Source organism: Larimichthys crocea, chromosome XVII, assembly GCF_000972845.2.
Source record: "Larimichthys crocea isolate SSNF chromosome XVII, L_crocea_2.0, whole genome shotgun sequence".
NCBI classification, from domain to species: Eukaryota; Metazoa; Chordata; class Actinopteri; family Sciaenidae; genus Larimichthys; species Larimichthys crocea.
In genome coordinates, this window is record NC_040027.1 from 18445087 (window position 1) to 18470357 (window position 25271).

At 40.4% G+C, this 25271-nt stretch overlaps 1 protein-coding gene across 5 annotated transcripts; it reads left to right on the forward strand.

Moving 5' to 3' along the window:
• Window positions 1–25237, forward strand: rxrgb (retinoid X receptor, gamma b). 5 transcript variants are annotated; one of them, XM_019279565.2, is made up of 10 exons: window positions 1–170; window positions 16322–16557; window positions 19693–19837; window positions 21407–21586; window positions 22272–22444; window positions 23077–23206; window positions 23720–23852; window positions 24002–24093; window positions 24176–24281; window positions 25034–25237. In XM_019279565.2, the coding sequence occupies exons 1-10, from the start codon at window positions 140–142 to the stop codon at window positions 25179–25181; spliced, it is 1374 nt and encodes a 457-aa protein (XP_019135110.2). In that variant the 5' UTR covers window positions 1–139; the 3' UTR covers window positions 25182–25237. The 5 variants fall into 5 exon arrangements, with proteins under 5 accessions (XP_019135110.2, XP_027146322.1, XP_019135111.1 ...); XM_027290521.1 differs by lacking the exon at window positions 1–170 and adding an exon at window positions 866–944; XM_019279566.2 differs by lacking the exon at window positions 1–170 and adding an exon at window positions 6282–6663.
• Window positions 25238–25271: the final 34 nt, after the last annotated feature.

Sequence of the window (25271 nt, forward strand, 5' to 3'; positions counted from 1 at the left end):
AGCCCTGTTTTGCCGCCCCCCCCCCTCGCTGGGCCCCCGTGTAGAGCCGCCTTGCAGAGTTGAGTCGGGCTGGGAGAGGAATGCGCTGGGATGCGGAGCACCACCGAGTGTAGGAAATCGACGCCACAACTCGCACAGTATGGACAGTAATGATCCATATTTACACCTCAGTAAGTACGCCTCGGCGATTTATTTACAGCCAGCTTCATGCCTGTTGTGTCGCTCGCTAAGCTGCCTGCGTTTTGTAAGCGACTCTTGAGTGCGTTTGTTTCATGGCGTCTTCTCTCTCCAAAGCCCTGCGAAGAGCCGTGCGCGAAAGCGTCCGCGGACTTTTAACAACCGACTCCTTGCTCGTGAATCCGGTTGTTTATGCCTCTCTCTCTCTCTCTCTCTCTCTCTCTTTGTTAATAATCGCCTCGCCACCGTGCCAATTAAGACGAAAGCTGTGGTCAATGCTAAAGTCAGGTGATCGTGGTTGTGCCGGTCCGGCAAGGTCAGAGGTTGGCACTTTAATTGCGCTTATGTAATTTATGGCGCTTGCCGCGCGTCTCTTGCTAAACTGTTTGAGACAGAAACACAATTTATTGGTCTGGGATTGGCCGTCGGATCCAGATAGAAATGCATGAAATATGCTTGAGGAATGGCGGATTTCTTCTCATAAACAAACTTGCTCTCTGTGGTTAAAGACGAGTGTGTAACGAGCCACCCGGGTCAGCGCTGTGGCTATACCCAGCATGAATGACAGCATGATGTGATTTTGCTCTGTAAAGTTGAACTCTGGTCTGACTCATTGACTTTGCCCTTGAACCAGCTGATGGTTTCTTCCCCCTTTTATTATCAGGGTTTCTGTGACAGCCTAATATCCAACTGAGACAAGGAAATGGCTTCTGTCTCCACTGTGGAGTTTGCAACATGTGGAATACAAACTGTACACAATCCTTTTTGTAAATGTCAGGCCTGTGTATGTGTTCTTTTAAATCCAACTCTATCTGGAGTGAGAGGCTCTTTCGGCTTCACTGAGTCACACACTATATGCATCATTTATCATGTGATGTTTTTTTTTCTCTCTCTCTTTGTCAAACTGCAGTGTAGAAACACACCATGTGCTTTTAAATCACGTTCTTTTGTGATCGTGGGAGGATGAGTGGTAATAGTGTGGCGTTACAAGGAAACAAATAAAAAACCCTCAGTCTTTGAAGCCCCTTTATGTTATCATAGATATCTCGGCACCATTTGGAGGGGCTGAAAATTGTTTCCATAATGAATGTGGCTCCCAGGGGAATGAGAGAGACATCTGGATGTGAGAGCATGTAGAGGGAAGCCCACAGTGTACAGTCCCCCTGGGCTGGAGAGTCTTTCATGTCTGTCTCTATAGACTTACTCTGATCAGACAGTAGTGGCATCCTTTGATTTGTGCTGATCATGGCAACATCAGCCCAGTGTGCACGTATTCAGCTGTTATTGATCTGTCGTTCTTAAGTATGAGATATCACTGCTAATACTGTCTGTTATGATACTCTCAGCTTTGTTACAGATCACATTTCTGTAAAAGTCTTTTGTAACATTTCACTTATACACGTATTCTGCTTGTAACTGATACATTTTTCTCATTTAATTTCAGGGTTTATCCAACTATATATGGAGAGTTACTATTTAAAAGCTGCTTGGTTTCAGTTTTGTTGTCCCATTATGGTCGTACAGTAATTCTGTTGCAGCTTTCCCAGCCCGCAAAGACTTGCAATCTGGGTTAAATGCTGAATATTTCTAATTTTTGTGTTTAAGTGATCAACAGCTAAAAAAGTACTGATCGTTGAACAGTATCAGACGAACCTTAGATGAGGGCAGCTCTTATCTGTTAGTTTATTTACATTATAAAAAAAAAGTTGGTTGTAAATCAACTGTTTCTGAATGAAAGACAATCATTGACAGATCATTTAAAGGAAAGTTCTGTGTGTTTTGTGTTGACCCACAGCTATGATTTATGATGTATTTTAGCAACAACCAAAACCCGCACACCAAAACATGTGTAAGAATAGGGCCGTAAACACAGTATATCTTGAATGGGAGGCTCTCAAAATGAATTTTCCCACTTTTGAATCTGTCATCAGTGTGTTGTGGTGGGTGTATGAAGCAGTGTGTAGTCAGTCTGGTGATTATATGTGGATTGTTTCGTGATCCATTCAGCTTTTCCCAGACATGTTATGTTTCAGCAGGTTTGATGCAGGCCTGGCCCGGAGCATTAAGTAGAATCAGCTTTTTTTCTCCTCTCAGCACTTCAGCATTTTTTATTTTTTTTTTCCGTCAGTGGAAGTGATTCTAGATGCGCTGACAGGCGCCTACTCGCCGCATTTGACAGTGAGAACACATTTAGCTCGCAGTTCAGGGAAGTCGGCGGGATGGGAGAGTGGGAGCAAAATAAAGGGGAAGTTGGAGGGGGTGAGGGGGGAGTTGGAGAAAGAGGTCACCCTAGTTGATGTGAGCTCTCATCACTTGCCAGGGGTCAATGATTCACCTCCCAGTACACACACACACACATAGGGCAGAGAGGGACACACACACACACCCAGTCACACACTCATGCCTAAACTTCACAGAGCTTGCAAATATGCAGACATCCTATATACATAGCTTATTGTATGGCAAAATGTGACCATGATATCATGTGACTTAAAGAATGCGGTCGGTACTATTTGACGTGTGAAGTCCTGGCAGTATTAAACCTGCTTTCTAACTGCTGATCCCTGCACAGAGCATTCCCCCACCCACTCCTGCATAGTTAAATAAACCACACAGGTAGAGGGTGTGGCTCTCAGGAGGTATTTGCTCAAGAATTCTGTAGCTTGAAACCTGCGATGCATTAGCACACAACATATACAATAGGTTTATTCCTAGGCATTCCCGATTGAGCATTATGTGTCAACGTAAAGGAGTCTGCTTGTCTTGACTGTGCGCGAGCGGGTGCTGATTGTGAGAACAGGATGAGGGAAAAGAAGGGGCGTAAGGAGGCCATTCTCTGGGCTAATTGCCAGTAATTAGTCATTAGTAAAGAAGGTCAAAGCCTTGATTTAATTCCAGCTTTAATCAAGCAGAGAACCTTGAAAGGCCCATGGGCTGCAGCGGTGTTAGGTTATGAGATGTATATAGCTATGTCTTGGCTAATTATGCAGTAACAACATACATGCCACACATGGATGCACACCTACTCTAATTTTCCATGCACTGAACATTGCGTATTACAGACGCCTCCGATCTTAAGCATCTAACTATTTCAGCATTTGTTTGTAATTCATTCACACAGCAACACAGCTAAATATACAGCTGTTAATATTATACGTAGAATAACCATATGATTTTGCTGTAGTAACGGAATATTTTACCCATATATAGAAAATGGCACCATTTTTAATTGAACATGAGTTCTTTGGTGTATTTCCGTAGGTGTCAATCTGAATCACCCACAAGTGCACCCAACACTTTGTTGGAGGGTTTGTTCTATCTTCGGGCAACCTTTAGCCCACAGGACATCCGCACAGCCTGCAATGACTGTATCTAGGTTCATGGTCAGATGGGCATCGTCATTCAGTGATGATTCAGCGACATGTTGAAATAGCCACAGCTGCTATTTCCAGACATAGCAGATACTTCATCAGTTTCAGATGCCAAGCAAAAATTGTAAAACAACAGCAGGAAAATCTGCGATAAGTAGCTTGTTACTAACAATCGTTGCACTGCGCAATAGTAAGCAGCGCTAATGAGAGCACTGCTTTTAAACTTCATCAACTCAAGATAAGGCATTAGTTAAAGACACACCTTCAAGCGAGTAGCCCTGTTGTAGTGGAGATGCAAATGCCTGCTGCACTGGGCAAACTAAATCAAGTCAGGCCAGCTGTATGTAGACTGGCTCCTGTCTGGGTTGTATTTTTACATTATTAGATTGTTATTATTAATGCAAACTTATAATGAGAAGTACTGTTAGTTGGTTAGATAGTTGGTCAAGATGGAGCTAATTTTAACTCCTTCACATACTGTTGGGTAGTATAAGGATATAAATGTAATGTGAAAAATGTGCATAAAGACAGAGTGAGTATAAAGTGCAGAAAAAGGAAGGAAAAAGTAGAATAGTTGAGAAATACTCTGTATAGTTGAACAATGTTCTGTAATATACCCCAGACAGTGCTGAAATGATTAGCTGATTAATCAATTGGTCGAGCAGCAGGAAAATAATCAGCAGCAGCATATTTGATTATTAATTAACACCAAAATAGCTACTCAAACATAGTGTTATATCATTATAAATTGAGCATCAATTACATTTTATCATACAACCAATAGATAATCAACAAGGAAAACATTTATTTGTCATTTGTTGCAGCCTTACAGTCATAGTCTTAAAATAAACATGTGATCAAAAGGTTAAGCACCACAGAGCTTATACGGTAAGTGTAATTAAACCTTACCTTCCAGAGACATGAAGAACATACTGAAAACCTTGCTTGGTTACTTTAAGCTTGGTTGCTTTAGTGTGTTGCATCCACAACTCTGACAGTGTGAAACACGAGCACATTTTATCGCTGTTTCTAAAAATATATATGTATATATTTTTTGCTGTTCAGTAAATTCTTTTTAACTACATTTTCCAACAAATGTCGACCCAACCGTCCTTTCTGTTGTCAAAATTCACTGGTATCAAGGAGAAGAGGACATAAACTGGCTGGTAAACAGGCTGATTTATGTCTTTTTCTCTGTCAAGCCTGTAAAAGATTTACAATTTGTAGACATGAGTCCTTGATGACAAAATGGCAAACAGATTATTAGAAGTTCAGATGTGTTCCCTAAATTTAGGGTGGCCAATTGTCCTCCTCCCACGTCTTCCACGATACATCTATGAATGCTAATTATGGCTCTCTGGGTTAATTTGTCATGTTTTATGTGGGCCATGACACACTATTATAACACACCATGCATTTAAGAAGGACTGTATTATTTTAGCTTCTCCCAATGGGATTTGTTAAGTCTGAAAGAGAGGATAGTGTCTTCTCCTCTTCATGTGTCGGGCTGCAGAGTCTCTTGCCAGGTTACTGTCATTGAGGGGATCTGGTTACTGGTGGCTATCCTTCAAGCACTGTATAGACATTTGATCCAGCCTCATGCAGGTGCACTGCACAAGAAAACTCTGTTGAGTCACGTAAGTTAAATAAATAGCGGGCTTCTCAAGTTTTTAGTGCTATCTTTCAGTGCAAATGTCTGTCAAAAGCTTGAAGGGTAGTACCGGGTGAACATTTGATAGTGTGGCAGGATAAATTAAAAGGAGCAGCTGCAGACTGAAATCAATGCCAATTTCACGTTTATTGGCAAGGGCTATTTAATGATAATGATATGACATACTTCTATGGCCAAAAATGTATGCTGTCACTGTCATTGTTGAACAAACTTAACTCCTGTTTTCTGCAGGCAGATTTTACTCCTTTTTTTGCCACTAAAACCAAAGTTTTGTTACTGTTTTCGAAAGCCTGTTCTGATAGATGAAGTCTAAAGATTGAATCCGTCTCTGCATAGGGGTTTGTAGTTTATTTAGATTCCCTTAGGCTTTGCCGTGTATTGTTCCTCATTGCCTTTAAGGTATATTTTTGGCATGTGTTTGCATCTGGGTTTTCGCTTTGCACTGTGTTCACTTGACCATCCCAGCGCACTGAAAAAGACAATTCCTGACTTCCTGGAATGTCATAACACTTGTTAAACACATAAACACACTAACAATGTGCAAACAGGCAACTTCACATGCCACAGCAGTACGGTTAAGCGAGCATGCTGGCACCGTTATTTCTTGGCATTAAAGGGAATTCCCAGATGTTTTGATGGGGATGGAACGGACAATTCTTTAGCCTCCGGCCACTTCTTGTCACTTCCCTTTTCAACATTCACATCCCATTTACACCACCTACATATTAGACAGAAAGTCTGTGACTGATATTCAGCAAAAGAGAACAAAATGAGGAAATAGGTGAAAAAAAGTCAGTGACACATAAAAACCTCTGTGGACAACAGGAACATCAGTGTTGTACTGTCTTCCCATGCTCTCCAGTCGTGATCCCTTTTAAGAGGGAGTAATCGGAAACTTTTGGTTTACTGTACTCTTAAGCAAGACCCCCCCCTCCCACCTCTGCCATGACCACTATCCCTCCTCAGACGCCGCCCCCCTCCTCCCCTCCCATGCCAGAAATGCTGTTCTGCCACTACAACAGGTGTCTCTGCACAGATAGTTTTACCAACACCGAGAGAGAGACACAAGATGAGTGGGCGGTAGAGGAGCTGATTTGTGCAGCAGTCGGGCAACAAACAGTTCTTGTGGGATTGATCTCTGGGGAAGGATAATCTGGGTAATCCTATAACCAGCACCGGTGGACTCCGCCTCTTTTGCTCTTCTCTAACCCCCCCCCCCTTTTTTTTTTCACGTCGACCCTTTCGTTCCTGTTCTGTCCTGAAAAGTAATTGATTTTCAGAGTAGTTTAGTTTGTCTCCCAGCCAACACTTGACTCATTTGAGTCCTGGTCCTGAGTGACTGGCGTCCTGCCAACGCCACACTTGCATCCGAAGGCATGTGGCACCCCGCAGCATCATCTGCAACTGGAGGAAGTCCTAGGAGGGAGATAGGTTATGGCCACTGTGAGTAGCCGGGTTTTGTCTTGCCTCTGTGCGTGTGTGTGTGTGTGTGTGTGTGTGTGTGTGTACAGAACCAGCCCGGGATTGCATGTGGTGGATGTTGCCTGTCTGCACCACAGATGCACTAAAAGCTAGCACTGCATAGATGCATTACAGTAATGCCTCTAATCCCTGTGCACTCTTTGAACAAGTTGTTTTGAATTTATTTTCCCAATAGGAGAAATCTGCAACTAACGGGGCAAATTCATCTGCTGAACTTCTTTGCATTTGATTTTTTTTTTATATGGATTATTTATGATCCTCACATTGTTCAGAAGACAATTTTTTGCTTGGGATTTTATCTTCAAATCCAAATTTCATGATCCTATTGGCCCTCCAACAGTTCAGTTCCTGCCTTTAAAATAAATTAATCATTTAAACCACTTGTGACAGGTACAAGGCTTGGCTGTTGCACGTTACAATCGAAAGCTTGTGACTTACTTGCGGTCGCAGATGCGGTCAGTAGCGATGCCACTCAATTCAAAGAGACGCTTCCAGCTCTCATTGCCTTGTCCTTCGCTATCTGTTTATCTCTCAGCACTTGTCCCTTCCTATTAGCATTCTCCGTCCTGCTTTCTTTCTCTGTTTGTGTCTGCTGTCTGTCACCCTGCATCCTTCCATCAACGCTCGCTCTGATGAGGGTTTTTTTTTCTTTTCCTCCTTCCTGTGTTTGAAGAGGTGTGGGAGGTGTTGATGTGAGTTCGCTTCCACACATATTGTAGTCAGCCTGTTAACTGGCTCACTGTACATGCACTATGTACGTGTATGTGAGTCAAGATGGTAGAGCACTGGTTCTTTTCCCTAGTGTCCTTGAGAGAAGCATGTAACACTTCTGTTTAACTGTACTTCCTCCTCTTTGAAAAACATGTATGAACATTAATTCTCCAGGTCTGGGTTGAAGTAAGGTTAACCTCTGTTAATCCACCTGTGTTGCATGCACATGAGGTCATAGTGCAATACTCATCACTAGCCTGCAATAATGTTGATGGAAGAACACTTTCACTTTTGAACTCACTTTTGAAATCATAGGAATAATTTGTTAGAACAACTGGACTGTGGTTAAATAAAAGCTAGAAAATTATGCTAGAGGTTTTGCATGTGTTCACATGAACTGAAGTTATTTTAAAGCACATTATAAGTTTGTAAATTGATTTTCTATGTTCCAGACAGCCATTAGTTTCAGTCCATACCAGTATGGTGTGAAAATCATTTTTTCAGAGACTTGATTCTTGCACTGTTGCCATAAAGTATAACATCCAAGATTACTAAATATTAGAGAATAACTCTACTACCTTTACTATACTGTACTAAAATAAAATACTAATTTTGAATCTCTGTATGTTCATATGCATATGAACTTGTAATAGGTAGAAGAAATCCATTGTAAACTATAATATGCTTTGAATGATGAAGGTGATAAGCAGTAGTGTAAAATTCAGATATACAGTTTGTACTTAAAGGAATAAACATGCAAATTGGTCTACTTTCCACTCCTTTTAAGGCTTTTCTAAAGCCATGTTAGCACCATGGCTCCCGGGATGGCAGTCTATCGATCGGTCCACCACTTTGGTCCAGACTGAAATATCTCAACTATTAGATGGATTACTATGACATTATGTACAGACAGTCATGTTCCCCTCAGGATAAATCCCTTGACTTTTCATCCAGTGGCACCATAAAGTCAAAATATCAATTTGTCCGATACTTTGTTTTACGACTATATATTTGCAACATTCGCACCAGCCTCAGCTGTATTTTGTTTTTAGTTAACTATGCATTAAACCTTGTGAATATTATACATGCTGCCAAACATCAGCAAGTTAGGATTGTCTTTGTTAACATGCTAGCATTCTGACTTTAACATTCGGTTTAATGCTTCAATGTTCCAAATGTCACATGTCGTAGCACAGCTGTATTATTGGCCACCGTGCTACCTGCTATTGCCGTGCTAGTTCACAGTCAGTTATGAGAACACTTAATGGAACCTGGCCATCATTACTGGTGTTAAGTTCATCTGTGCTTTCCTGGCTTTGGCAAGTCAAAATGCTGTCCATCCACTAATAATGAGTATTAGCAATGAGTTAATTAAGATTAACATTCATGTTAGTTTTGTGACATTAGTTTTGGGACATTGCAGTCTTCTCATCAGTCCACACAAATCTGATGTTCATGGCATACGTCTCTTCGGTGGATGTTAAAGTCACATGATTCAAATGAGTCATGATTTATTCACTTTGCATTGCACTTTGTCGAATTTTGCTTAACACACCAATCTTTCTACCTCAGTCAAGCTTCAAAACATCTGCAAACATTTTTTTTTTTAAAGATTTAAAAATTGAAGATTAAAATATGGATATAAATGCATTTATTGCAATATGTCCATGTAGAACTTATTTTCTTTCTATATTCGACTAACTTATCAACACTTTACCAAGGTAACTGTAGCTACTGAGGTGGTTGTATAGTCTGGCTGTCTTTCTAGGATCTAGTCACAGGACCAGAGGTCAGGTCACCCTGGTCACACTCACTGGGTCACAGCATGAGATGAGTGGCTTAGTGTGTATTGTGTGTGTGTGTGTGTGTGTGTGTGTTGATAGTGCATACCCATCACTCTGTAGCAGTGAGAGAATAGTTCTTGGAAGTGATGTGTTACCTCATCAGACGGAGCCACAAAAGCGAACGCTTCGGTTTGCGTTCAGTCCACCAATTTGTTTGTTTTCCAGGACTGCTTGGTCAGCCTGTTCTGTCTGTGCAAACGGACTTGTGTTATCTCTTGTTGTTTAAGTTTCAAACTTTTTTATCACTCGCAAAACAATCTTTATCTCGTCCCTGTCTCAGCCCTGGCCTCCTCATCGATCTTTTGCCTCTGTGTCAAAAGTATCCCACTGGCAAGTCTGCCGTGTTTGTAGTTTTGAGGACACACGGCAGCAACGGCCGACATATGGGAAATACAGTACGATGTGTAGTTTATGTTCATTAGCTTGACTTGACATTTGCTTTTGTTTGTTTGAAGCTGCATTATAGGAAAACTGCCGAGGGGGATAAAAAGAAAGGGGAGCAGAGTTAATTTCTCTTCTTTTCAGGGAAATTGTGTGTGAGTTCACCACAGGGCAGAATTTAGGGTCAGGGAAGTTCACCAGCTCAAGCGCTTGTGTTGTCACAGCCGTATGCCTTTATGGGAAAAACATTTTTTTTTATTTTTTAATGTTTCCAACAAGAGAGGAATGACACACAAACACAGCAACTGTTTTTGTAATTAAGTCCAGCTGATATTATGGCCTATGTTTATTTCGGCTGTTCAAAAAAAAAGTAAAAAAGTCAAAAAAGGAACAGGTGCAGTAGGTGAAGCAGCTTTGGACAGTTTGCAGTTTATGTAACAGTAGAAAAATATCCTCTTTTTTTTTTTTTCAATAACCATCTCCTAAATTACAAGTGTGCAAAACAAAACAAAACAAAAAAAAATACACAGAGGCTTTTCTCAACTGATGATTCAATATTTTCAGCCAGGCGGAGAGATTAGGCATGTGTGGTGGTGGGATCATGTGAGTGTTGGGGAGGGAAGCTGTTTGGGAGCGGGACAATGCCCTCCCCCATCCACTCATCGCCCCCCTTCATCCATCCTTCCATCCATCCATCGCTCCCTTCTTTCCTATCTGGCCCTGTTCCTTTCTCTGTCCCCTCCTCCTAGGCCTCCCACCTTCTTGACAGCTGGCCTGCTGAGCTGCAGATACTTACCCGGGGATAAGAGGATTTACTGACACAATTGATCAGACATCAACCTCATTTAGCAAAGAAATGAATGTTTGATTCTGTGCTAGTGTGCATCGGAAGATTTTTTTTTTTTTCTCATTTAATGTGAAACACGACGGGTGTGCATGCACGTGTGGAGTGTGTGCGTGTGTGTGTGTGTGTGTGTGTGTGTGTGTGTGTGTGTGTGTCAGACGAGGGTTTGAGGCTGGTGCTCATGAGCTCGATTGGCAGTGAAGAGATTTCTTAATTACATGTCTGCTGTATCTAATGAGCTCCGCAGGCTGTCCGTCTGATTAGGACGTGTTCTGCTCTCTGTCATATGGTCACAGCACTGTCAGCTACAAAATATGAGCATGAGAGCACGGAGTCGTACTATACATACACGCACTAACAAGATACACACAGACACATACAAAGCAGGTATTAAACAGATCGATGCATACACTGAGGATCCATCCTCATAGCTGCTAATCTGATAGATATTGAGACTTGTGTTGTTGTTCAGGAGTGGATCAGCTGCTTCCACCCCCATCACATATCCCTACCACTACCCACTGCCCCCACCATACACTCATTGCTGGTCTGCTTTCCAGACAGGAGATATTATTAGTTAGTGGGCCATGAGCTTATTGAATTACCACACAGTGGAGTGCTCCATGCAGCCACTACCCAGTAATTAACAGTGAGGGATTTAAAGGGGTTGGGGTGTGTGATGTTTCTTTAAACCTGTTGATCATTAGACCAGCATGATATATTTGTCTGTATTCTCTCCCACAAATAGTAGAATAAAATGTTGCAGGCCAACATAAATGATAATCGAAAGCATACAGCCGCTGTCTGATAGTGATGATGATGTGATATTATTGTTTACTTGTTTACATCACAATATAAGAAATGCTGGCTGCAATCATATTACATGACATCTCCTTTTAAGCACTTAATATGATCAAAAATATTCTTATAAAGACTGATATATACAATTTACTAATCATAGTTCATAGTGGGACCATTCTTTTCATTATCAATTAATTTGCCAATTATTTATTTGACTTTATGCTCAGACTATAAAATGCCAGGAAGTAAAAAAAAATCACAATTTTTTAAAGGTCAGTTTCACATTTTTCTATTTTGTCTAAATTATCAAAAAATGATTAAAACCGTTTATGTTTCAGCTCAGAGTATGTCTTATGCAATCTTTTTGTCCGGTCCTGTATGTGGAATATAAATATTACTAATATACTAATGTCACCAAGACAGATTCTTGTTTATTTTGTGGAGATGATGATTATAATAGTGTGATTTTAGGGCTGAACAATAAACTGGATTTGTCAAAATAACCTACACTAATAATATCTTACCAAACTGTGTATTTGTAAGTGTAGATTCTAGGTATTGTCCATCCTCAGATCAATCTTTGATGGTCTTCTTTTGATATAATGATACAATGGTGCATGTCCCCTCTGCACTGATTTCTGGGAATGATCAGTGTCACTGTGGGCTTCTGCAGATAGGAACCCTTTTGAACTTGGTTCAGGAGTTTGGCAACAGGCGACCTTTGATTTGCGGCGCCAGCGGTCAAAAGTGCCCTTCACTGCTCTGTCTGTTTGTTTGCTCTCAGATAGATGCTTCTGTTGCTGGAGCACTGTACACGTTTCAACAAATACTGACAGGAAACACAGAAGCTAAATATGTTTGCAAGTTTCTTATGATGAGTTTTTGACGCTGTCTCTGAGCAACCTCCCAGTGCTTGCTGATGTCTTTTTCTGTTGTACAGCGTGCGAGAGGCCTGTACATTCCAGAGGCTTCTTTGTATAGAGGTGATTTACATAGAATGGGGATGGAACAGCCAGTTGAGGCGGGTCATCCGAGGATAGGCCCCTTTGAGCCGCTCGGGCCCGATTTATGCTTCTTCCGCTGAACATGTTGGCCTCCTTGCAAACACACACGCACAAACACACACTCCCTTCACAGAGCATGCTCAGCTCACCGGCCATTGCGTTTAAGGCATCCCACCAGCTGACTGTCCATGTGCTTTTGTGCAGAAGTTGTGCTTCTTTCTACCAGGATAGAGTCCAAATAGGTTTCATGACTAATGACTAATTCTCAACTAATTGCATAAAATAAAATAGAAATGCATAAAATAAATGCATGCTTGAGACAAGAGCAGATTCTGGCCTTTGGATCATCTCTTAGACCCACACTGGGACATTTTTGAGCTCTGGTTGGGGCTGCTGCCTTGCTTGTGAGCTTATGAGAAAGTGAAGACACACTATGGGTACAAAAAGCAAGAAGATAAGTATCAGTGCCAAGTTGTGAGTTCAGTTTTATATACCAACATTTATCTTTTATGTCTGGCCTGAGCAATCAGAATACACGTTGGTCTCGATGTCCATGAAAGCATGTTGGCAAATTGTTTCCCTGTTACTATATCTCCTACTCAGCACTTCTAGAATAGAATAGATCTTTACGAGCCCCAAAGGGAATTTGTCATGCACATAAAGAGAGGGGTCAGTGCACAAAATCAGACACAGTACATGCTGTACAGTGCTCTTCCATTACATAAGCTCATTATTTAAACAAATCTGTGCTCTAAAAAGTTGGGAACACACCCCCACCAAAGTAGAAATTAGATCTAGGTAGTAGATTTCTTTGGTATCACAGGCCGAAGCATACAATTTAAAGAGTCTGGTGCTTTAAAGTTGTATTTTACTGCAATATATCTCATATATCAAGTCTGCTCTGTGGGAGAGAGAGAGGGAGGCCCCAATACATATTTGCCTTCCAGGGATCACTCATGGAGGGCTGGAGAAAGTAGGCGAGGGAGAAAGGGGGAGGAGGCTATAGTCTCAGTGCTAAACAGGAAGTTGCACAACATCTGTTCCTTGGCATTCAGAGAGGGAGTGAATGGCCAGCTGTGTGTTTTAGAGTGTGTCTTCATGCAAAAAGTCCTGCATCCAGGCGGACAATGTGACATTCCTCTGCGTTTCCCAATTCTTTGAAATATGAAAGCAACTGTCTCGCATTACTCAAACTTTCCATTTCCTTTAAATAGAGTTTATGCTGTTCATATCCAGCTGGGGGGACAAATGTGGTCTTAATCACTGCCAGAGGTTAGGTATCAGCGCAACATTTCAAAATGACTGCAAAGTATTAAGTAAGTAGATCTTTCTCTCCGGCAAAGTCTGTAGCAGACTTGACAGGCAGTTCAAACACTATATGTGAACATAAGCAATTATTTCTTAGACAGAGACACTAACACGTCTTTATAAACATACAAGGTGTTGCTGTGACAGTTACTGCCTGTGGGTTTACAGAACTTTCTTTGAAATGCAATTAGCGTTTCCCTTCAAAAGATCAAAAGAGAAGATGCAGTGTTAATATTTCTTACTACAGATTACAGAAATATGAATGACCCCGAGGTAATATATGTGAAATTGGTAAATTTCCCAGAAAAAGTATTGGAGCGTTGTGGAAAAGTACAATAAACTAGGAAAACTAGTTTTTCTTGATAGTGCTGAGCACATGGCGCTGCGACTGTGTACAACATACTGTATACTATAAGGGCATGGTGACTAGTAATACATAGATTTGAACCTTTAATTAGAGATTATTACATAAAACAAGCCTATAAGTAGATGACTGGAGTCCTAATGAAGGTCTTTTCTAAGTCTAAGACTAATAAGCAGAGCTGGAGCATCTCTAGTTAAGATTTTAGAGCCATAGAAATAAAAGAGGTCATGTGAAGTCACTTAAAACTCAAAGCCAGAATCAATAAAATTTTATTTTTTAATTTACACTTTTCGAATATGTCGGATCATTTGTGGAGACAAAACCTCTCTCAGGCACCAACCAAAGATATTTTCTGACAGATTGAACTGTCATGCAAAAACATCTTTGAAAATTTAGATCAAGATGATTGATTAGGTGCTTTAATAGATTATTCAAACGAAAAGGACATGACTCCTGGGATGAAAAGTACAGCAAAAAAAAAAAAGTGATCACTAGGCACCATGTTGAGCCTTTAGGTAGAAAAAGAATAAAAATAATTTTTGTTTTGCAAGAAACAAAAACACCAGTGCTGTTCTTCGCGTGTATATTATGCCACCACCCACCTTTACACACAAATACAGAAATGTGACATTTAACTAAGAACGGTGGCATTGGGCCTAGTATCACACTGCGTATGTGTGTGTATGTGTGTGTTAAGATGGGGGGATGGTACACTGTTACACAAGCAAAAGCTTTTGAATTTTCTGAGCACTCAGATTAGTCTAAATGTGCACATGGTGGCATGTCACTCTTCATCAGTAACATTTTGCTTAGAAAACCCAGTTTTATTTGTTTCTGTGAGTCATCGGCATTAGCCCCAGAGAGAAACTGCTTCTGTTTGTCGTAAAACACGATGTGACAGCCTGTGGCAAATGTTCATTACTTGTAAAGTTCATGTTGGTCCTTACTTATACATACTGTAAGTGTATATTGGTATTACTGTTTTCTTTTGATGATGAATGAATGTCTGGACAGCACATGCATGAAATTACATATCACGCCCTGTTACCCAGATGACTGACAGCTTTTCTAAGTAGGTCATCTATGTAAATGCCAGCCTGTCAGTTTACATCAATGGATGCAAAGCAAAGTCAGCACCCTGTGACCAAAGTCAAGACAGGCTTCACCGTGCTGCCATATTTACACAACACTGACTGGATAAAGACATATTGCATTGTGAGTCAACAAAATATTCTCAGATTCTCAGGCTTGTATAATCCATTCCTATGATATGATACTTATTATGCAAATGTTTAATTTGCTAAGCAAACTTTAGGCTTGTCACAAAAGGTGACTTTTGATATTGTTTATTGTCAGCATTAAGTGTGATTATGTGGTGTATTTATTCTTCCAGGAAGCTGCTATAGTAAATATATTTATGTTGACAATGGATTAAATCAAATTAAAACTATGTTTGGTGTCAAAGTACTGACAAACCCACAGAAATGAACATACCTCTGCAGTGTTTAGTCTGTTTAGTCTAGTTTAGTGTCAGGTCTAGGGTTTAGTCCCAGCTCATTGTTTTGGTTTTATTGACCTGCAATTCTCTCTGACTGCAATTCTCTCTTCTCTCTGAAATCTCTGTGACGTCTTGAACCAGTGTTTTGGTTCATTCTTGCAGCTCTCATTAGTGTTGTTTCTAGCCACAGTAGACGCTTGTTTTCAGCTAAGAAGCTCACCAAACAGCAGATAAAATTAGTGACTAGCTGGTGATGATTGTACAACATTTAGTAACTAGAAACAGAAATGTTTTTCAGGAATTGGTGACTATCAGAAGAGAGTAAAAACACAGGAGAATATTATACACACATCATCAGGTTGCTTGAAACACAACTCCAAATGAATGTTAATTTGACTGCATGTCTACATGTTTGATGTTAGCTAATACATTTGACATAGCAACGTCATAAGGCAATAACCTGTCAGTCTTATGTTTGCAGCTTTCTCCAAATAACCAAAAAATCATTATTGCACATTTGGTTTACTGCATTTTTGATGCCTTTTTGTGTTACTTTTTTTTTTTACACGATACAGAGTTCAAATAGGTCATTCATGTGGCCAACTTAGAGAAGTTGTTATACTGTGTTTTATTATATCTCTATTGTTCTGCCTGCCCCATATGTGACCAAATGTGGCTGAGCAAAATATTAGAAACATCTCTAAATATAATACAATCGAACATAATGCCAACACTAACTGTTGTCTTAAAAATTAAAAGCTCCACAAAGACAGGATTTGTTATAATGGATGTTTTGTGTAGGGATACCTAATCATCTGGTAACTGGTAACCTTTGTTTTCTTGTGTCTCCTTTTTCTCCTCCAGATTCTACAGGGCCAATGAGCACAGCCCACACACACCCTTCTCACATGGGTGGCATGGTCGGCCACTCGTCAGTCATCAGCACCTCTAGGCCCTTACCGTCCCCGATGTCCTCCTTGGTTTCGCCGATGAACGGACTGGCTTCACCTTACCCCGTCATTACATCTTCTCTGGGTTCGCCCTCTATATCTCTGCCGTCCACACCCAACATGAACTTTGGACCACTCAGCAGTCCACAGGTGAGAAAATGTGTGTGGGCGTTTTGATGGTCATTAGATAACTGTGGACATGGTCTCAAAGGGTTTCTTTCTCAGACGGAATTCAGTTTTAACTTGAAGAAAGTGTGCTTTTATATTTGAAATTACCAGAAGGTGTGTGTTATGTTACATGTGGTGCTTTCCAGTTGGAATTCAGCCCTCTCGGTTTATCCTCTTTCTTTTACCGTGCCTCAAAAGCTGTAATATCCAGAAAGACATTTGGAAACAGAGTTCATGGTTAAAATTACAGACAGGTGCTCAACGCTAACCTTCTAATTACTGCTGCACTCTCTTAAGTCCCCAACTTCAGCAAAGATTTATATACTTTTAAATTAGTCTATTTACTATCTAGTATTAAACTATCATGTTCCTTGGTCGATCATGCGCCTCTCATTCTTGGCATTACTGACAGGTTGAAGGTTAGCCATATCCAATGTGTTTGGCTGACCAGCTTTCCTTCTATTGACCTTTAAACTTCTCACCCTAAAGGTCATCCTTGAGTTCTGTGTTACTGCTGTCATGCGAGGGAAAGTAAGACGCAGTCCAACTATTAGGCCCTTAATGGATTACTGAGGAAAAAAGGAGAAGAAGAGCAGCCTCCATTTTCTCTGGATTTCTTCACTCTTGCTCTCACGTCTTCTCTTTTTTTTTTACCACACACTCTCTTCTTCTATCAAGTTGTTCATGATCCTAACACAGCACCCTTTGCCGTGAGGTTGCATCGAATGAATAATAAGCAGAAACACCCAGAAGACTGATCTTTTTACCGTCTAGCACAAAACGACAGCTAATGGAGCTGATTTCTTTAAGTGGTCTCTTGTATGAACTACAAACCCCACAAGCCTCAGTGCTTTGTTACACACACACACACACACACACACACAGGGTACTTCAGAGTCTGGATTGAGGCCAGTGCTGCAGGGCACAGCAGACAATGATATACATTGGTTCAATCACAGTATGGATCTGTACCCTCAGGGACAGTCATGCTTGATATGATTGTGCGGCGTAACCATCTTTCCACTGCTTGCTAACAGCTGGTGACCAAGCCACCATCAGGTCATTGTATCATGTAACATCTCACACTATTTTCAAAGGGTGAATCGAAGTTCATGGGCAGTGATGGACTAACAGAAACGTAACAAAATTCAATAGAGTTGTACATTCATTCTGGTGATAGTCAGTTTATATTATCATCTTTTTCTTATTTTCCCTTTTAACAGCTTGATCAGTATTTTCTGATCATATAAATTATATATTTACACATATAATGGAATAGCATGACTCATAGTGAAAAAAAGTATTTTACTGCTACATTTACATTAAAAACTCAGATTTAATATTCACTTATGTTGTACCGTTATATATTATGAATTGAAATATCCATCAAGCAATTTGTGAGTCATAGCTGCTTTTCATTATTTAAAAAAATGCCCATTACAGTCTCCCAAAGCCGAGGTCGACATATCTAAACTGACTATTTTCTCTGACAACCAATCCAAAATCAAAATTAAAAACTAGATATTTAGTCAAACATCATGGAAGTTTATGAAATTTTAGAAACTGGAGCCAGTGATTTTTGTGTAGAAAAATACTGAAGAAGAATCCTTGGTTAATTCTCTGTCAATAAACTAGTTGCTTAATTGACAGACAAACAGTTCATTTTAGAGATGAAAGGAGACAAATGTCTGGTCCTTCAAAAGCCCAAGTAAACCTTACATGTATAAACCCATACCATGTGTTGTATAAAGAATGTATGATACATCAATAATCCATATACAGTGCTTGTAGCTCCTCTTTTACAGCAGTATGTTGTCTGTCTAAAGCCGCATATATGTCTATAACAACTGTTTGAATGCACCACAAGACTTATACTTTCAAACCGAAATTAATTATTTGTGAAAACTGTGTTGAATGGTACACTGAAGAGGAATGGCTGCTCACCATTGACTCACATAAGGAAGTACACAGGGGGCGAATGAATGCTCATTTAAGTGTAATGGTGTGCTTTTGGGGCAGAAGAAGGTGTGGTGATGCACCGAGCTCGTGAGATCAAGTAAAACTGTGTGACAGAAAAAAATCTGTTGTATACCTCTCCGCTGCTGTAAGGTCACAGACTTGAGTTCAGTCTGCCATAAAGGATATTCATAAGAGAGTGCACATTGTAAATAAGTTATAGGAAGAGCCCGAGGTGACTGTGGGAGAGTTGTTTTATATGTCACGCTGCATCAGATATATAGGACAGGACGGCACATTTAGGTCGACCTTGTTGTTTACATTTTGAGTGCAGATGTTTTGCACATAAACAACTAAACAAACATAAATGTGCAGCACAAATATGCATCCTGTCTGGCACGCTCAAGGCATAGAGGGTCAAAGAGCACAATGATGATAAGAGGTAGAGAGAGAGATATGAAGAAGACCAAGGAAGCTGGACTTGTTGCTTGGCCTCAAACACATTTCACCATTTCTCTACTGAATGGTGGTTCACACCTTTACGTCTCGTGGGGCTCCTTGAGGTCACATATGAAATGTTCTGACTGTCCCATGGTATCTAATTCCCTTTAATTAAGGTGTGAATTGTTGTGGAGCCACCTGGGATGCCATTCTGAGAAACCGATAACTAATGAAAATGAAAGTTTGGACTGGTGAATTAAATTAATGTTAGAAGTCAGTGTTTAAGCAACACAGATCCAAATTTCACTCATTCTCAGAAACTGGGAGACCCTACACTCGAGTGCCCTCTGCTGTTTGTGTCTGAGGGCTGCACTCTCTTTTCTGCACACGTGACTCCTCTTAAACACCTCCCCCTGTCAACAAACATTAAAAAACCTGTATGACAAGCCTCAGACAGAAGCATCAGCCCCACCCACTAACTGAGCATGTGATCGCACGCTGAGACACTTTCACAAGTGTGTGTGGGTGGGGATAAAAAAAAATAATATGGGTGAGCGGAAGACAAAATGAGAAAATAGAGGAAGGGGGAGAGTGTCATGAGACGGCCCAACACTTCACTCTTGCTTCCCCTGTGCTTCCTCTTCTGGTCCGTTCTTGCTTGTTCAGTTATAGCTGCCTCTGCTTCAACTCTTCTCTCCTCTGTCTTCCTGTTGTCCTCAGATGAATTCTATGAACAGTGTTAGCAGCTCAGAGGACATCAAGCCTCCACCCGGCCTACAGAACCTGGGAAACATCAACTACCAGTGTACGAGTCCTGGGGGAATGTCAAAGCACATCTGCTCCATTTGCGGGGACCGATCCTCAGGTAATGTTTGAGGGTGAGGATGAGGGGAAAGGCTTAGGCAAACAGATTTACACTCCCACTCACCACAAACATCACCCAGATGACTTAAGGAAAGATAACAAAGAGAATGATTCAAGGTTATTTGTCAGGCATTTTGTCAGGTTTATTGTTGCATATGCTGATTTGCTCTTTGCTAAGTTGGACTGTTGCACCTGTAAAGGTCATCTCCTCCAGCAAACAGAGAGCTCGATGGAGACACACCCAAGTTGTCAGAAGTTAGAAAAGAGAGAAGCATTACATTACAATTCTAAAAAAAAAATAAGATAGATAATCCTTAGGAATAACTGTTGTATAAATATGTAAAATATCAGTGGGCATAAATTCTTCCATGTCAAACGATGACATCAGACTGCTGCTGCAGTCTAGATAGATTGTCAACATACAGTGCTACTAATACTAAAACTCTGGAGGATGTAGTGTTTCTTTATGAATTCATCCACCTGCTGTTTTGACACTCTGCCAACCAGCTTCTTCAGTAATGTTTTCAGTTGCTTAGAAATGGATGTGCTGAAAAGTGTCAGTGACTCACTCTCGTCTGGCATTTTTCCAAAATATCTGAAAACTGCAGTTGTTAAGCCCTTTCCAAGAAAGTAAAGCCACCTGGATCCTTCAGTATTAACCTCTTCCACTGCACCTGTCCCAGGGGATCTTTAGGGGGATCTAAATATGTAATAAACATTATGTTTTGTTTAGGCGCCTAATCAAATATACTTTTCAATAAGCCTATATGAACTGCATTTTTCTGCAATCAGATGGTGAGAACTTCGCTCTCTTCCTTATTATCAATATACACAGGAAAACCTCTGAATGCTTGTTCTCTTGTTTGTGGTTGTACAGTTTCATGAGGTCACAACGAATCATTTTATACACTAAGGTCAAGTTTCCAAAAAAAAAAAAAGATCTCACTACAATTAAATGGCTACTACAGGCACGGGAAGGTTATACATCACACATGAATACAGCTGGGCTCACTGAATCTAAAAAGAGTCTCAAATTTCCAGCCATACCCAATTTATGCAATTTCAATACTGTTCAGGGACCCCAGTGTGCAGAAACATTGAAAAAAATTAATTATTTTTGTTTAAAACTGCATAGGTTTATGTTTGTATGTGTGAGTACTCATAGATCTCTCTATTTATTTATTTATTTCATTCAGATATCTCGAAGTTAGAGTGCTATTTTGACAGACTGGAAAAGTGGGTGTGTTGTTTCAGTTTATGCTATCTCAAAGTGATGACATGTGGGGTCAAATAGAGGACATACAGACAAGATTTTGAGAAACTCGTTTGAATGTGTAAAGCTTTTGTTGCCTATGTGAAGCACTTCTCTCAGTGTGCTGTACATGAATAAAGCTGCTTTGCCCTACTTTGCACTTTTGCTGTTGCAAAGATCTTTATTGTTTTGTTGTCAATGTATTCATAAAGGGTTTGTCATTGTGAATAAGAGGTCAATATACTTTCAATTATAATTCTAAAGATGTCTCCAAATGCGGTCTCAAAGCAGTACTGATGTTGTGGACTGTTTCCACAGGGAAGCACTATGGCGTGTACAGCTGCGAAGGATGCAAAGGCTTCTTCAAGAGGACCGTCCGTAAAGATCTTACCTACACGTGTCGAGACAGCAAGGAGTGCCTCATTGACAAACGCCAGCGAAACCGCTGCCAATACTGTCGCTACCAGAAGTGCCTGGCCATGGGCATGAAGAGAGAAGGTGTGTGCATGTGCAGGATGTTCAAGGATATGTTTGGGGATAAACTATAGGTTCCCTTTCTTTAATAACTTCAACAGCACAAAACCATCATTACAAATGCATGTTGTGGGGGTAAGCATCATTCAGCTCTGCAGAAATGTGTTTTAAGTGAAATTACTGTTTGATGTTATGGTGCAGTAATAAATATAAGGGTTGAATATTTCACTGAAGTGCTGCGATAAGCAGATTCTAAACTGATCAGGGATCAGTGAAACTGTTTAATCTCATTTTAAAGCAGCTAAAGTCGACATTTATGAAAATATTCTATTTAGATCTGAAGCAGTTGGTCGAAAAATGATTATTCATCAGTTATTAGTGAGAAGAAAAATAAAAATAATAATCAACTAATCATTTATCCAAACATTCCCTAGTTGCAGCCTCTTTACTGTGAGCCTTTGTTGCTCTTCTTTTTCTTCTGTGATAATGAATTGAATACTTACAGTATTTTTTTTTAATCATCTCAGTCTTTAAGAGATTTTTTTTTCATGGTCTTCTGGCTATACTCAAACTGTAGAGCTGAGCGTCTCTCTTAATGTTGTCCAGTGCAGTGTTCATATGATTAATGATATTATGGTTTCACTGATAGCTTGTCCTGGATATTAAGTATGGGGTTTTTGACCTTAAGTGTATATGTTTGTGTGTGTGGGTGTGTGTACAGCGGTGCAGGAAGAGAGACAGCGTGGGAAGGAGCGAGGAGAAAGCGAGGTGGAATCAACTAGCAGTTTCAACGAGGAAATGCCTGTGGAAAAGATCCTGGATGCTGAGTTAGCTGTGGAGCCCAAAACAGAGACGTACAGTGACGGCAGCCCCAGCAACTCAGTAAGAATCACAGACACTGAGCTTGATTCGACCAAACCCATGAGCTATTAATCACTGTTTTTATCTTGAGGCTATGGAGGCTCCTAACAGATGGAGGAACCACTGTATGTTAAGAATGTGCTGCTTTGTTATCTTGGCCTGATCAGTGGTGGTCAGAAAAAATGTACCCAGCTGAGTAAATAAGCTCTTTGCTATTGTGAAGTTGGATAATGCAATATGATCAGTCCAAGTTAAATTAAAGTCAGGAATAAACCCTTGTTAGATTAGTAAGATAATCAAAAATAATTAACACAAGCTGAGCTGTTTGTGGGACTGAATCCAGACTATAGAGTATATCCATAATTAAATCAAGCTACTGTCAGTGTGCTTGTCATAATCTGCTGTCTGACAGTTGCTCTCAAGTCTGTTTTTGTTTCACCATGCAGTGTTTATTCCAGTATTTGACCCGTGAATCATGTACAACCTTCTGAGATTTTAAAGCTTACACACAAGAGGAAATGATTGGTGTATAAAGCACCCCAAAACAGACACAGCTGTTCACTAACTACTGTCAGACAAGTTCAGATGTCACTGAAGGAGTTTGCCAGCACAGTTATTGACTTGTTTTGTTTACCGTCCTTGTTCCTCTCCAGACCAATGACCCTGTCACCAATATCTGCCAAGCAGCAGACAAGCAGCTCTTCACCTTGGTCGAGTGGGCCAAAAGGATTCCGCACTTTTCCGAACTTCCGCTCGACGACCAGGTCATCCTACTACGAGCAGGTACACACACACACACACACACACACACACACACACACACACAATTATGTGCATGTGTTTCAAAGCGTTAATAAAAAACACCAACACCCTAATTTCTTTACCACAGTAAACAGGCCTCTCTACAACCCATTGTCCTCATGGTGGTGTAGTATTTCCTTCAGGGCAGTTATTCATCTCCAGGCAGGCAGTCTATTTAAGTCTTTTACATTTGCTCAACACATTTTTGCCATCTAGTTTAATGGAGCAGTGAAACCAAATATAACTGGACTATTTGCCAAGTCCCAACAGTGCGGTTTGTAGCCGCAACAGCGCTGACCTCTGCTGGTGAGAGATTTCACACATCGGTCTGAACCGAATGAGGAAGCAAAGAAACCACACCAGACCTCATAAGAATATTTCTGTCGCCAAATCGCAGAAAATATGTTATTATCATTTAGACAAACTTGAGAAGGACTTTAAGGAATGAATGAAAGGACGGAGAGGTCACAGTTTTTTTCTCTTTTTTGCACTCAGGCTGGAACGAGCTCCTTATCGCTTCATTCTCGCATCGCTCAGTCACGGTAAAAGATGGCATCCTGTTGGCAACAGGCCTCCACGTCCACAGAAGCAGCGCCCACAGTGCTGGAGTGGGCTCCATCTTTGATAGGTAGGTGGCATTTAAACGTAAGACAATGTTACTGTCTTTGTTGTCTTTGAAAATGTACTTTACATGGTTACAACCATCAGCTACACCCTCCTCCTTGTGCAATCTTGTTTTATTTTTGTCATCACGTGTTTTCCTTCGATCTCGTGCAGAGTCCTGACAGAGCTGGTATCCAAAATGAAAGATATGCAAATGGATAAGACGGAGCTTGGCTGTCTGCGAGCCATCGTCCTCTTCAACCCAGGTCAGTTCAGCCTCCACTTTTTCCACTGAAGATGCTATGATTTGTGATGTTTGACCTGATTGTGAGTATGTGTTTGTTTCAGATGCAAAAGGTCTTTCAAATCCACCAGAGGTTGAGGGCCTGAGGGAAAAAGTTTACGCCTCATTGGAGTCGTACACGAAACAGAAATACCCAGACCAGCCTGGCAGGTAGGGAAGGCAGTGCAATACATTACAGCATCAATCAATATCAAACATTAGTTGTTTAATTGCTGCTTTGGGTTATACAGTACATGAGTGCAGATTACATCACATTACTGCACAGCTTTTACATAACTTAAATACATGCATTAGATTTAAAAGAATACAGGCCGATAGTGTTATTGTTTATACCAAATGGTTGCAATTGATTATTTTTATTTACTGTAGGGAGCTAAATACCATCAACAGGTGATTTGAGCAGCCTTCACTGTCAGTTTACTTCAGCTGTGGACACAAACTATTGTACTTGACAGCACAATTACTAATAGTGAAATTAAATATTAACCTATTAGGGGAAAATAGTATTGATAATCTAACATGAAATACTAGACTAGAAGAATTAAATATCATAAATATTACTCATTTAATTTCAGGAGCAATTCATTTTTAGGTGATACTGGGTCTAACTTAATACACCGATAATAAACTCAAGAGCTCTGCATCACTTTTTATGTGTTTTTTTTTTCATTCTTTGCATGAATTAGTAAGTCAGTTGTAAGTTAAATGTAGTTTAATAAAAGACCTTATAAAATCAAACAGAACATGAATGATTATAACTCACACAAGTGTTTTGGTAAAAAATATATATATAATATCATTACATTAGGTATCATTTCATAGATTTTGAATGATAAACATGATGATTTTCTTTATATTAGAAAATGATGATGCCATTTTATTCTTCTCATCCCTCATGGCAGGTTTGCCAAGCTGCTGCTCCGCCTGCCCGCCCTGCGCTCCATCGGCCTCAAGTGTCTGGAGCATCTGTTCTTCTTCAAGCTGATCGGAGACACGCCTATCGACACCTTCCTGATGGAGATGCTGGAGGCACCGCATCAGATCACATGACAACAGTCCCACCCTTCCCCCTGTATATACTCCCACGTTGTCAGCGACCTGAAGATGGAATGAAAAAGACTTGATTTAAATTGTAAAACA

What these genes read in the sequence shown, in the direction of transcription:
- rxrgb (XM_019279566.2), top strand. Translation starts at nt 6,597, where the DNA reads ATGTGGCACCCCGCAGCATCATCTGCAACTGGAGGAAGTCCTAGGAGG. An exon ending in GACCACTCAGCAGTCCACAG is followed by an intron (nt 16,558 to 19,692) that starts GTGAGAAAATGT and finishes TGTTGTCCTCAG; the next exon opens with ATGAATTCTATGAACAGTGT. An exon ending in TTGCGGGGACCGATCCTCAG is followed by an intron (nt 19,838 to 21,406) that starts GTAATGTTTGAG and finishes CTGTTTCCACAG; the next exon opens with GGAAGCACTATGGCGTGTAC.